The sequence below is a fragment of the Bolinopsis microptera genome, chromosome 1 (genome assembly GCF_026151205.1).
Source record: "Bolinopsis microptera isolate Bmic1 chromosome 1, MBARI_Bmic_1.0, whole genome shotgun sequence".
NCBI lineage: Eukaryota > Metazoa > Ctenophora > Tentaculata > Lobata > Bolinopsidae > Bolinopsis > Bolinopsis microptera.
Window position 1 is genome coordinate 24,430,782 of NC_087072.1, and position 15,017 is coordinate 24,445,798.

The 15,017-nt window shown below is 36.2% G+C and overlaps 1 protein-coding gene across 1 annotated transcript in view; it reads right to left on the reverse strand.

Annotated features, from left to right (window-relative positions):
- Positions 1–4,245: 4,245 nt before the first annotated feature.
- Positions 4,246–15,017, reverse strand: part of LOC134826018 (phospholipase DDHD2-like) — a 30,714-nt gene continuing 19,942 nt past the window's right edge. Inside the window, exons 6-14 of the mRNA XM_063838262.1 lie at positions 14,532–14,569; positions 14,356–14,415; positions 13,998–14,228; positions 13,679–13,861; positions 13,431–13,442; positions 5,565–5,652; positions 5,318–5,440; positions 5,050–5,188; positions 4,246–4,938 (exon numbers count right to left, since the gene is read on the reverse strand). Coding sequence (XP_063694332.1) covers positions 4,854–4,938; positions 5,050–5,188; positions 5,318–5,440; positions 5,565–5,652; positions 13,431–13,442; positions 13,679–13,861; positions 13,998–14,228; positions 14,356–14,415; positions 14,532–14,569 — 959 coding nt within the window. The 3' untranslated portion in view covers positions 4,246–4,853. The remainder of the gene's footprint in view (positions 4,939–5,049; positions 5,189–5,317; positions 5,441–5,564; positions 5,653–13,430; positions 13,443–13,678; positions 13,862–13,997; positions 14,229–14,355; positions 14,416–14,531; positions 14,570–15,017) is intronic.

The window sequence follows — 15,017 nt, forward strand, 5'->3', positions numbered from 1 at the left end:
ACAATTTTTATAATTATAGTAGTGTAAGAGGATTTTTTCGAGCTCCGTTTACCCCTAAAATTGGGGTACATTTAGCTTTAGCACAGTTGACTAATCTGCCACATTTTATCCAGACGTTACAAGTTCGAATCCCAGACGGAGTCGTTCTCCAATGTGATTATATTATTATGGTACACATTTTAACCTAGTTTAACCCATATTCAAGCAATCTAACCCTACATAATACATTCATCACACAACAGAAGTCGTTAAATGTATAGTGTACACGTTCACGTACAATTACATCAGTTGTCTATCGACATTATTAACATCTGGTTTGAGGCGACCTCTGTACAATGTACTAATAAAGTGATATAGTGACTTTCACTTAATATGTGCTAGCTAAATTTAACTAGAGTGTGCAGTTTAGGACAACACCTGGAACGTATCTTACACTACTACTTAGCGTTCAGTTGTGTGTTGCGTAAAAATTTTTCCCTGGTTCACCTAATTATTATTCAATTTAAATTTAAGCTTACCGTTTTTAATTCTTTTGATTGTAGTCGGTCACGTAACACTGACTGTTTTATATGAAATCTAGTTTATAAAGAGTACTCTCAGAATGGTCACTCTACAGCCTCATATCATTTTTGGTCATATATTATTAAATGTTGTTCAAATGTTGCTAATGTTGTCTAATATTGTTAAATATTGTCAATCAATGTTGTTGAATGTTGCTTATTATTTTATTTATTTTTTTAAAGAAAAGAAGAAAATACTGTATAGTATTCCAAAATTCTTATAACAAACGTGGCTTCGTATAATATCAGATTGTACATTCCTTCGAATTCTAGAATCAATAACACTTTTTTAATGATTAGTTATGGAAGAAGTGAGCAGTCCAGTAGCAAGTCCAGTAGAGAAGGAAGTTATTGATCTGGATGAGGACTCTGACTACGATGACGATAACGACAGAGTCAGACAGGACATGTATGAAGATTATGATGATTTGGCAGATTTCGCAGTCACTGCTTCTGACGAGCCTCCTCCCCCCGGCACCCGGGTGAGAATTGTTATGTTTTTAAGAAGGAGTTAAGGACATAAGAGGCTATTATAAATTGGAAACTTCAATATTTCCCCATTTTTTTCAAACAATGATCTCGCTGCTGATTGTTTAATGTTTATTCAGGTTAAATTTTGGAAAACCAAAAAATAATGAGGCAGTCAATGACTGTTATTCTTCAATTATTTGCTTTTGTTTTGATACAGTTTCTGTCTCACAAATATCCCATTATTAATCTTCTATTTTCCAGCCGTTGCAAGAAGAGCTGCTAACATTGATAACTGAGAACACTGTATCTGGTGTTACTATTAATAAGGACGATGTTGTTACTTGGCTGAGAAATGAGGAGGCAGCATTGACAGGTTAACATCTTATTTAAAAACAGCTTATCACTAAATTATATGTATAATGTTATGTTTCTCCGACAAGGCACTTGTTCGTAAGCTAACAATAACAATATCATGTTGTTATTGTAAACAATGCTATTATTTGCAAATAAATAACAAATTTTCTACAATTTGGATGCCCTTATTCACAAACTTACCAAACATGAAGATGAACAAACCCCCAAGATTAACAAACCCCGCCCTCTTCAGGAGAGAGCGCGCAGATCGTACCCCTCAGATTGTACCCCTCCCCACCCAGTAGTGTTGAGAAGTATTCAGAGTACGATCTCTCTGATGGCTCCAGGTAACTAGGCTCCTTAGGTTTATAGTTGGGTGGTTTGATGGTGTTGTATTATTGTAGGGGTCTAAAATAAAATGGTTAAAAGATATGGTGATGTTTGAGCTTGTTGAATTATAAATCAAGCTCCTATAAACAATTACTCAAAACTCTAGACGTCCTGTTACAAAGAAAATTATGTAAAGAGGAAGACACATGTTTCGACTTTTTATTCTCTTACATAATGAAAACTGAAATTTTTGAGACATTGGAGCAGCTTCTCGCTGACTGTGGACAAGATATCACCACAATTTTAAGTATGGAAGAGCGAGCTCTATTGGATGCAGTTATCATGACTACTAGTCTATCTGATGTCAACAAACTAATGAACGAGAACAAAAATATCGTTAGGAAGATTCATGAACTTTATAACCAAAACGTTGTTAACTATTGATAAGTATTTGGACATATATAATATATATGATATAGAGTTATTGAATATAGTTTTGTTTAATGTAAGAGTTAATGTAAGAGCCGCTTTAGAAAGCACTGGAGTTTATCTCCTGGATTAAATTATATCGAGTTATATGATTTAGCTATAAGGCGGTTTATAAAAGTTGTATTTATTATTATTATTATTATTATTATTATTTATTATTATTATTATTTAAGTTATCTTCAAAAATCTAAACGTGTTTCCTTGTCTACATTATAACTTATTTAAATAATACATTATAATTATCATTCAGTATTCATTCATATGATATAATTTTAGAAAGTAGAAAATATCTAGACCAGTTCTTGACAAGAGATTTGTGTCAAATACATTGCACAGATGTTACTGTAACTATGCTGTACAAGGCTTATGGCTATACAATGACGTAGTATTCTTGAGCTGCTGTATAGTAACCATCTGCATCCTGAAAGTGCTCTTTATAAATTAGATTTCATATCAAACAGTCAGTGTTACGTGACCGACTACGGTAAAAGAATTAAAAACTTAACCTTAAAGTTAAAGATAATAACAATTAAAGCTGAATCAGAGTCAAAATTTACGCAACACACCGCTGAACGCTGAATGATAGTGTAAGCAAAGTTGCAGGTGTTGTCCTGAAACGGTACACTCTGTCCCTAGTTAAATTTAGAAAGCTCATTATTCATTATCTCACTTTATCAGCACACTTTACAAATAAAAGGTCGCCGCGTGCCAGATGTTAACGTTGTTGATAGTGATACTTGGTGTTTCATTTATATCTAGAGACTATCTGAATAGAATACGAATCATCTAATTAAATAAATGTACAGCTTCATCTTCAATTACACAAGTCACGTGACTAGATAAGTCATGTGACAGGCGAAGATGATGACATGAAACCGCTGCACCAATCAAGCAGAAAAGAATGGCTTCGACTGGGATTCGAACTTGTAATCTCCGGCTAAAAAATCTGGCAGATTAGTCAACTGTGTTAAAGCTAAATGTACCCCAATTTTAGGGGTAAACGGAGCTCGAAAAAATCCTCTTACACTACTGGTCACTGGTAGGTTATAAACATACAAACGGATGATACTCGTTTAAATTTTTTATAGCACGCGGCCCGCCGCTTTTTTCCCCGAAATATTGGCCCGATACACAAATAAAATGACAAAGCTTCAAAACGTACAAAATAGCGCGCGCCGGGTCAGTCAGGAGTACAGTGTGGACCACAGGCTATAATGTTTACGCACAAACATTAAAGATTCGGCATGGCAGAATGACAGGTTGCTCTATATCCAGAGCCCTTGCGCTTGCAGAAGCGCGCGCCCGCCTCACGTCGGTAAAACTTGACTTCATGACATGTGTTACCTGAGGACCCCAGGCTATTATGTTCATTAACACGAATAAAGATTTGGCGGAATGACAGGCTGAGCGCGGCCCAGTAAGACATGTGAAACAAGCGCGCCCGCATGGCAGCGGCGCGATTAAAGCACATGGTAGCGCGCGCCGCTTTCTTCTCGAAATGTTATGGCCCGATACGATGAAGTAGCGCGCGCCGGGCCAGATCATTAACAATGGTCAAATAAGTTATAGCTTCTAGATACAACGCTTTTGACTTAAAGTTGTAAGTGCTAGTTTAAACTTTAAGTGCTACTTTGTAGCACTTGCCTCGGTGCTCGGGCCGCTAGTATAGCTAATATTTCGAGAGAAAAGCGGCGGCAGCGGCCAGCTCGCGCTACTTCGAAGAAATTTAGATGGGTATGGAGTAACTATAACATCCGTCAACCTGTAGAACAGAAGGATTTTCGACAAATCTGTTCCAAATCAAAATGTCAAAAATCATGTGTTTTACTTTTTAAGCAATTATGAATTAACTTTCGATTTTCTCCAGATCCTAATATACGATTTTTTGAAACTTTCTAGATAGTTCATAGTTATATGGTTGCAAGACGGATAATCTGTGAAAGTTTAAGCGAATGTCTATGTGACAAATTTTAGATATTATTCGTCTTATTATTACTGAAGCGTGGTTACGATAATAATGGAACAAATAAAATCTCCATCGTTTCGTTGTCTTCATCAATGTTTAACTTTGAACTTTAAGTTGAGCAATAAACATCTGGATCGTAACATAACATAACAATTAACATTTCTGAAATCCTATCAAAGTTCATATCGGTCTAATAATTTACAAAAATCCAATTCAAATTCAATGTCTGGCAATAAAATCTACATCTCTGAAAAACTAAACCCTCATTAAAAACAACAAATATTCTTGCTTCCATAAATGTCTGCGAAATTATCTATGATTTATTTTCTTTACAACCAAAATAACAATTATACACTACTTTTACTGACCAAAATATTAATCCACTGAACCACTTTGTAGCTCTATATCTGCAACAATCTTTAGTTAATAAATATACACAGTTTCTACTAATATGTAATATAACTGATCCGCTGAAGCTGAGCATGTCCAATACCCTGAAAATACTACCTATGTCCATATCTAGCTATAGATACAAAAACACCATAATCTAACGGCAATGTTTCTGTTCAATTACCCAAAATTATAGTCTGCAGTCTACAAACAGCCTTATGCTCTTATAGTTGAACCTATAATAATAGCGGGGAGGAAAACTGGAAACGCACTTTGAATTCTGGGAGTAGAAATTAAACAAGTGGTAAATGCGAGGGAACACTCGTTTCTGATCTGAATATCTCCCGTGTAATTAGAAGTAGCGTGTCTTCCGATGACCTGTAGAAGGGTTATAGAAATTACAGCTGTTATCATCTCATTTACGGCGTGTTTTTTTCTAAACTTCCCAAACCGTGAGTCTGAATTTTGAAGAAAAAATTACATATTTACCAATAACAAAGATGCGATGATAAGGAAAATAAGTACTCGTTGACAATTTCTAGGGGGGACTCCTGGAGTACATAATCTACCCTCTCTCCTCTGTTCAGTATTCCACAGTCTATTCTTGTATCGTTACTGCTCTCGCTTACTGAAAGTGAAACAATGGTTCGGTCGATATAACTGGATATTATAATTATTAATCATGTTTCCAAGCGAATTGAAATTAGTTTTTACGAATAGAAAGTATTTGGATGAGTTTTGAAATCAATTATCGTACCTTCTTCTTGAACCTTATTTTCTTCCTCCGGCTGAGTTGAACTCCCGTTGTAGAAAGATAGAATAGTGTTGGAAATCTGGTTCTTAAAAGCAAACCCTACTCTCGCTATCTGATCAGTGATCTCTGAAATATCAAGATAAGAGAAAAACACACAACAATCTGTAAGTTATGTTATTAAAAACACACAAAACTTCTTGATTCTCGCCACATTGAAAGAGTTGATGAAGGAGTAAGATGCTGGACTTACCCTTGTGCATACGTTTCCTTCCTTTGTGATGAGGTAGTATAACAGGATCTCCTTTCTTCCCGAGAATCAGCGGTTCTAATTTGTACGCCTAAATATTATTAGTTTAAATAGCGATATAATTGTACATATAATATCTTTAAGGTAAAGAAATTCCCAGAACCGCGGGTATTTGTTTTAAGAAAGCAATATTAGAAGTTTTAAGATAGACTCATCTGAATGTGAGACATGAGTATACATTTTCCCAGACCTTTTGTGGAGGTAAAAAGTACAACTAAGCCAGAATATATTTAAAATTGGCTGCTATTCTGGACCAAACTTGGTTCGTTAATCGTTATCAGTGCGGTCAGAAGTTATTAGCAGATTAAAGTAATCTAATAAGTAGATTATTAATTAATTATCTAGACAAAATTCGATTAATCTCTACAGTAAGTTTGGTATCTGAACATATGAGAGCCTGGCAACAAATTATAAACTTTATTCTGTTAAATCTGTTGATTTCAATCTTTTATAAAATAAACTATTACATTTTCATCATTCATATCTTTTTAAGAGCCTTAAAGCGTTATTGTCTTGTGATATGGTAGTGATATGAAGATTTTATCATATACAATATATATACGTCATATTGTACAATATACGTTATATACAATACTAGAAAGTCCGTGGTCACAGGGAGGAAGCTAATAGTATTCTTTGGTAGTCAGTTTTTATAGCATCAATAAATCCGTCACAACCGAAGACACAGCCGATTAAAATGTAGCTCGCACTGAACACAACGTAATTACCACAAAACCAATCAAAATGTCACTCGCAAATCTTTACAAGTGCGCGTTCAACACCGTTACCATGGTAACTATGCAACTTCCTATTTCTTATCTTATTTGCATGTGGGCGGTCGTACAGACATACATTCTACATACAGAATAATTCTCTGGATTATAAGTAAGATACGTCAAGTAAGTACGTCATGTACAATATACATTGTACCCTTATAGTTATTGTCATGATCAAAATTATGTTGTACAAAATGTACATGATGTAACAATTTCAAAAATTCAGAAGTCCTTGTCCACAATCACATTCACAATTTCTGTTTTGTTCAAAAAATTTGGTTAAAATTGGTTCTTCAAAGTTAAATATTAGTAAAAGTCCACCAATTTATCGCGACTTTATTAGTTTATCAAGTGTAGCTGAATTATGTGAAATAAGAATTTTCTTCTTCCTATTAGGAGAATGGTCATCTTGCCAGAAAAAGTAGGGTAAAAAATAAAAGCACCAGTTGATCGGAAATATGTTAAATAGGTACTGAAATCGTGAAATTGAGTTTCTAGCATGTTGGCGAACACGAATATAAGCAATTTAATGTTGATTGGGTGTGGCCTATAAAAATCGAATTTTATATGTTTGCTACGGAATCCTCGAATGAGTAGTTGCAGTATAGGTCACATGAAATACAGTCCCCATGTTACACGTTTGCTAGTGATATGAGTTAGTGTACACTTAGTCACTGTGTGTACACTAACTCATATTACGCATAGTCACTATGCGTACACTATCTCATATTACATAGCCATAGTGATACATAAGCTTAATTCATTTATTACTTCTCAGTTTGCTCTTTTATCATCCTTTTAATATTAATTTACGCACTGTGTGTACATCTTTGTCATCATTTTTTCGTTGTCTTGCTTTGAACCCCCCCCCCTCCTCAACAACAGTTATATGAATTATTTCAGGATGGGAGACACTCAGTTAATCATACTCACAGTTCGAGATCACGATCCGCTTGCGGTTAACCGGAACATATTAACTCAGAATAGTTCAGTGTTTTGCAGATTTATCAATGAACTTCACATGACTGAGATTGAAATGGACGATTTTGAATTCGACAATGTAGCTATATTTCTGTCATTTCTGGACAGCGGACATATATCCTTCTCAGGCATGAACGGTAAATCAGAAGCACCTTTCGAGGAAAAAACTTTTCGTGAACTTCACAAGTTGTCCATGGTGTTTGATGTGCAGTGGTTACTTGGATCCCTGCAGAGATATTTTCAGGGTAGAATATTTCAGATAGGGAATTTATACTCAAAAAGTCTTAATGATATCGAAGCAGTTGAGTTTAAAAAAGAAGCGAAATTTGTCATGGAGGAGTCAAGGTTTATGTTTGAAAAGTGGGGCGAGGAATTTTTAATATACATACATACCTTAACAGGAGTAATAAGGTTATTACCAATCGACCTAATTAAGGCCTTTCTGGAAGAGTCAATCTCAGATCTGAATAGTGTGACACTGTTTGATATCGAAACTCTGCTCACAATAGCTGAGCCCCTTCAATTGGATATTTTCCTAAGGCAGATATTGAAAGAATTAGCAGAAATCAGCAATTTTGGGGAGAACTTGATTTTTATTTTAGAAAAGTTAAACTTGATACTCAGTCAGATTCATTTCCCGGAGTTGAATGAGCAGGTTTTGGATTTGTTAGTTGACAAGCTTGACATTATACCACATAAAGATACAAAATTTGTTTTCAAATTTCTGACCTATAATGCTCACAAAAAAGTGTTTCCACAAAAACCACTCAAATCAGTTTACGACGCAAAGAGTTTTGAATGGTTCAGAGACGGTATCTTTGAAGGCTGCAGAAATAACCCAGACAATTTCTTATTTGTAGCAGAGCATAAACATGTCCGCAGTATCAACACCTTTATAGACTACATCTCGTATGTCTTGTTAACATATGGAGAGGATGAATTGCCGGAGATCAACGTCACTGAAATATTAGGACAGCTAGTGAGTAACTATTACAACAGGGATCTTAACAAAGCTCACTCGAGTTATGCTCAAAGTGTGTCAAATACACTTGTGCGTCTTCTTGGCGGAGGAAGTGAAAAGAGGAAAAAGTATTTTGAGCTATTGGAAAGAATTGAAAGGAATATTAACTTATTCGACGACTTCGACAATGAAATTATTTATTGTGACACGGAAACGAATGATCAAGCTTTTATGTTCCATTTTAAACATCCCGGAGTTCCTGCCTGTTCGAGAAGTGGAAATTGTGGATTTATTCTCCAACGAGGTAGCTTCACTAATTCATTGACTGATAAAGAGGTTCAGTTCATCAAATTTCACCGAGAAGACAAATGGTCCTCTAAGAAATCTAAAGATCAAATTCATTGTCATGATCTTATTTTACCAGAAGAATTGAGCTTATTGTACGTTCACTTCGAAGCTACGAAAGGGGAGCGCATTTGGGGTGATAATCCAAATTCTGTTTTACCGCTCCCTCTGTTTGAAGCTTTGGACACTATCCCAAACTTGAAGATGGACAATTTTAAAGCTCATACAAAATTCGTGATCTATAATATATCTTACTATCAAGCTAAAAAGCGATATAATGATGATTACTTTAATGTCAGAAGTTCAAATATGACGGCAAAGAAGGAGGGGCAGATCAGTGATGGGGAGAAGGAGGGGCAGATCAGTGATGGGGAGAAGGAGGGACAGATCAGTGATGGGGACTGCTCTATTCAATTTTCGCAGCTTCAAATGAGCGACGAGTGATAAAGCGGTCCTTTTAATCAATAAAATATGATTTTAATGATTACTATATGCAAAAGTATTTCTTGAAAATGTCATATTAATGTATTTTGTATAAAATTTCAGTTTTTATAGCATCCAGAACTTTTTTGAACTTTTTTATCAAGCAAATTTATTCGTTAGAATTTTGGTTGCCACACCGTCTCAAATGGAAAATTAAGTTTCTAAACACACTAAAGTCTGGTTAAGACGTGTAGTGGTACAGTCTGGTGAATATGATAAAGTAAAGTATGTTAAATTTGTTGATTTTAATCTTCTATAGCATCCTGTATAGAAGATATAAAACATGTGATTATTTTAACCGTTCAAGTCTATCCATATTACATACTGCTAATGAACGATCATTCAATAGTCCAATTGTTTGCTAGTCTCTTAGTCATAATTTGTATTAAAATAAGTTGTATGATAGTTATTTTAAGATTTTCGAATAAATATGTTTTTCAATTTCATGAACAACATATATTTCTTGTGTTTGGAATCATCAAATCAAGTTGTACCAACCGACCCAACTATCAGTTCTCAAAGTTATGATAATCGTTCCCTCATAAAGCAGATAAAAACGAGCTGAACACATATACTATGAGCAAGGTGATGATAACTGCGAGGATACAGGAATGCAGCAAGAGAGGTCCCCAACGTGCTCCCAACCATCCCTGACGCCATGGTTAATCCACTTCCTAACTCGAATCCTGACTTCCCATAGTAATTGTAGTCGAATAATAGTAAAGCAACTTCCACTGCCTGTATGGAGTAACACAACTTAGCCAGCCCTAACAGAACCTCGGAAGCAATCAGGCCGGGTTCTGCCAGAATAATACCGTAGCTAAGAACTATTGTAGTCGTGATCGTAAATTTCAGGGTCTGGAACTTTACACGACTCCTCAGAAGATACCCAAGTGGTCCTATCACGTTGGTAGCACCAGTAACTGCCGCTAGAATCAGGAAATCGTCACCTTGCAATACTTCCTCACAATTACTAACTTCTTTTTCAAGAGAAATATCTCTCTTGTAGCTTCTTATCAGCCATGTAAAAAGAATAATGCTTCCAACGCAAAGGTTTGAGAAGCAAAACAGACTAGATTTAATGACCCTAGCGGTAAAATTCGGTACATTATTTGGTTTCGTGTTGATTTTGCTGCCAGTTTCAGTTGGAACAATATTGATTACAGCAACTGGCTCAATTTCTCCTTCAACTTCCTCTGGCTTTTCGATGCAAAAGTGAAACTGATGATTGGAGAAACAAATAGTGGAATAGAAGTCAGCAGAACGAAAACTCTCCAGTTCAGCAGGTCTAGAAATAACCATCCGAGCACTGAAACCCAAGCTCCACCGACCGGGAGAGCGAAACCACTTGATATAAAAGAGCTTTGAGTTAGGACTTCTTTAGAGGAAACAAGCTTGGCGAGGAATATTCCAGTTGTGCAGCTGTTCAATCCAACGCAGCTCTAGAGAGAAGAAGGGTGTAATAAAAGATAGCAAACACAATCGAAAGATAGAGTGACAAGAGCAGTGTGAATCGTTCTCCATTCTTTCTGAGATGTAGACTGCCATCATGGTTGGGTTTGCCCAGAAAAATAGAGAACCAAAGCGCAACATCAACCGTAATGCTGATAATAAATCTGTCTCAATACCATAAGCACGCCCTCAAGCATCACAGAATCAATTTCACTGAATACCATCTCAGTTACACTGCCAACAATTCACTATCCACAACGGCATGATGCTATGCGACAAAATTTTGGAATAGCTAGCTAGCTGTAGCTATACGCCTGTTTCCACTCTAACAACTCCAAAAGTGCATTAATATGATAATAAGGTAATTTCCATGGGTGGTAACTGGTATCAATTAGCAGGTAGCTAATTATCATGACGTAGCTATTCGTTAACCATGGTAATTGTAGAACGCTACCGGTTCTAAAACTAACAAAAGGGGGAAATTGTAGACAAAGAAATCAGGGAAGTGACAATCAGTAACATCCTCAATCCTCATGGAAGATAATATCTTGGAAATGGTCTCATTAGGTAAGAACCATCGTTCATGTTATTTGCAGTAAACTGCATAACGACTTTGTTAGTACTCTCAGTGTAGCTGAATTATGCAAAATAAGAATTTTCCTCTTCCACAATGGAAGCTGCAAAACATCAAGAAAACAAACAGGGTACATTGGAAAGGCCTAATACAACGGAGAAAGGAGTTACTATGTGGTGCAGGTCACTCCAACGACTAGGAGGAGACCTTTCCAAGTACAAGTAAGCATAGGTAATAAGTAAATTTGTCTGTTTGTAGGGTTAAAGAAAAGCGCCAGTTGATCGGCACTGTTAAAACGGAACTGAAATCGTGACCCTTCATGATTTGTTTCAGGAGTTTTTTTTTGTCTCATTTGAACTACAATTTATCCAGTGTGTATGAAGATAGCACAATCCATTAAAAGAATCCGCGCTAGTCCATCATATTCTCATGATTCTACAAACAATGAATATTGTGTAATAGTGCATCAGATTAAGCTTGCAATGTATCATTTAATAAGTGTTAACGATGTAATTTGAGACGCATAATCCTTCTATGAGTACCAAGTAATCAATACTTCCAAACTCTACAAAGTTAAAAGTTGTCCTTTTGTTTTGTGATGCCAGTAACGATCCCGTTGTGGTGCTATAAGTATTCCCTGTTTTCCACGTACCCTAGTTATTTTGTATTATGCTAGTTACTAGTGAGTACGGTAGTGAACCTGCGGTGTTATGAGCTAAGGTGCGTTTTTTGGGAGGTCATTACAACAAATAGACAACAAATAGACAGACTATAATATCGACGATTGTAATTCGACTGATCTGATACAAGTTACACAGTCCATTCTTAATGTTTGACTCTTTCATCAGTTTAATTAAGTCATGATTTGTCATCTGTGTCAGTCGTCAGACTACTTCCTCAGGACTGTCTGTTTTTTTAAAAAGTTCATTCTTCTATGATTTTATAACCAAACATTTACTTCAGATAAGCATTTCGATAAGAAGGCTTTGTGAAATGGATTATAATATGGAAAACCAGATAGATGTCACAGAAATTTCCAACAAGTCTCAAATCCACCGATACCTTGAATACTGCTTACCAGTGGTCTGTACCATATCCCTGATCATCACCAGCATCAATCTCTGGATCTTACTTCAAAACGAACTAAGAAGGCGACCCTCTCATTTCATATACACAAACATGCTCCTGCTAGATCTTATCACAATAGCGGGTGGTATCTGTATCGAGATATCAATCTCGACTCATGGCAAAGTGTCTGATGATGCTGATGATTGCTTCGATATTATTTATCACATTAAGTTCTACAGCGGAGTAACGATGTTGTTTGGACTGGGCGTGTGCAGGGTTCTATCGATGAAGACAAGCGCTACTTTTTATGTACAGTTCGGTATAAAAATAGCCAATGGTTTTGTGATTTCCTCCTGGTTTCTGGGGTTTATAATCAGTATTTTACGGAAGACACTTCTTCAGACTAGCGAAATAATGGTGATCAGCAATGTGTCCTTGTTTCTCCTGCTGTCTTTATCAACTATAGTCATCAACCTCTACATACTGGTGAAAATAATCCTAGCAAGAGAGCGCATATCTCAAGAGATTTATCGGCAGGCCTCTAAAACAGCTCTGTTACTTTTCATGAACGCAGCTATTTGGAACACAGTATACGTGATACGCTGCATTGCATTTCTAGTAATCCTCGCCACAACAGGTGAAATGAAAGTTGATTGTTCAAACCTTGCCTTGGTATGGAGACTATTGCTCTGTGGGTTTGTTAAAGATCACGAGGCTCGTCACGTGGTGGAAATTGTGTTTTTAGCGGAGAGTTTGGGGAACAATCTGATCTTGATAACTCAGCCAGAAAGTAGGGTGATGCTAAGGTACGTGTGGGGACAGATACGAGATGCTGTTTCACAACGATTTAACACGAATCATGGTTACGAACAATTTTAGGATGAGTGATCAGGTGTAAGTGAACATTTGAGGCTGGAATATGTTTTGCTATATATAGCAAAAAGAAAATATAGCAAACAAATATATATATATATTTGTTTGCTATATTTTCTTTTATTTTCGGCATTGATTTACTTTCTGAATCGGGTTCTTTTCTGCATTTAAATTAGAAAGTCTTTTCCTTATTGTGTTCATGGATGAATTTCACCAATTTGAGATATTATTCTTACTCTCAGCTAATCTTTTTACCTTCCACAAGATCCGACAAAAAAAATTCAATGTAAACTCACCACAGGATCGTACTGAAAAAGTGATGGTTTAATTGGTGAAATTGTTTACAAAAACAAATATCTCAGTTAGTGGCGTAATGTAGGCCCATTAACTCGTTAATTTATATTCTATAAGAATACAGATTATAGTGGTGACACAATTTATAGAAATAAAGAATCTGATTAGAAGATTCTGGAGAATCAAGAGAATCAGTCTTATTCCCAAAATCACGACATCATTAGGTCATTATGTTAAATGCTCTACTCACTGGATGGAAAATGTTGAAAAATCGTTTGCATGTGGGAAGAGAGAAGTCTTTACCAAGAGAGTGGACTCCTCTGACGGCTAGGAAAAGTCCCAGAGGGCTCCCTAATGCGAAGAAGTGCTCAGGTTGGAAGGAGAGATGAGCTGCACTGACCACTGGTTGACCTGTACCGGATACTTCTGAATTCTGGGAGAAAAGGTGTTATCTATGAATATGGAGACCATAGGATACACAAGAATCAGGAGCAATGTTTCGATAAAACTTCGAGCTCTACTGCTTTTTAAACAGAACAGTTAATGCTGTACCATCTGAAATAGCTTACATTGTATTTGAGATATGAGAAGGATCTGGACACTGTTCTTTCTCTCTTGGGAATATTAACAGAGGAAGACAGTGGATCAGGGTTATCTTCACTAGTATCTGTCTCTGTCAATTCAGGTTCTGTTGAAACTTGTTTAACTTCTGTCTCCTTTTGAGGTGTAGAAAGTGGTTTTGTCTCCGATTGGTCAGATTTTTGTCCTGACTGTATCAAGCATTCTGTTGAGCTGGTATCCTGAAATAATGAACATCTAAATATAATACGAGTGCAAAATCTCTGCATCACTCTTTATTTTGAGGTAAAATATCCGAAAAATAACGAAAAGTAATACAAGAAAGTGCTTGTGGCGCTAATAACTCACTAGAGATGTGTTCGCTTTATCCATCCTTTCTTTGCCTTTTTCTTTGTCTTTTTGATCGCCCTGAGAGGAGGTTTTATTTAAATATATATTAATCTTTAGTTTAGTGAGGATGGCGGATACAAGGTCATTCGAAATTGTTCTAGGAGAATAACACGCAAAATTAATTCAATACTGACCGATTGCTGTGAGAGAATGTCGAACGCAATAACCGAACCTGAAATGAACGTTAATAGTAAGACTCGAGTCCCATCGTGATAAAAGGGTTTCAATAAAAGGAGTTTATTTGTATAGTATACTCGCAGTTACTTATCTGCACCCTAACTTAATTATCGTAATATGTAATACAGTATAGTCCCCCATAATAGCTAATTAACATCTGTTCGTTTCTGAGAAATCCTATACGCGCGCGCAACGTATCAAGATCCGCTTAAACATTCGCATGTACATTAGTAAATCTCGATAAAAATACGTTTGAATTCGCGCGTCACGTCTCGTATAATACAGCTCAGAGCGATTGAGACTAGCGTGCTGCGATGAATGGGGACTTACCAGTAGCAGTACTGAAGATGACACAAGATGACACAAGATGACACAAGATACGATAGAGGTACTGAAACTTCAATTCCAAGAGAAAACTTTGATAAACGGAAAATCATCAGAAG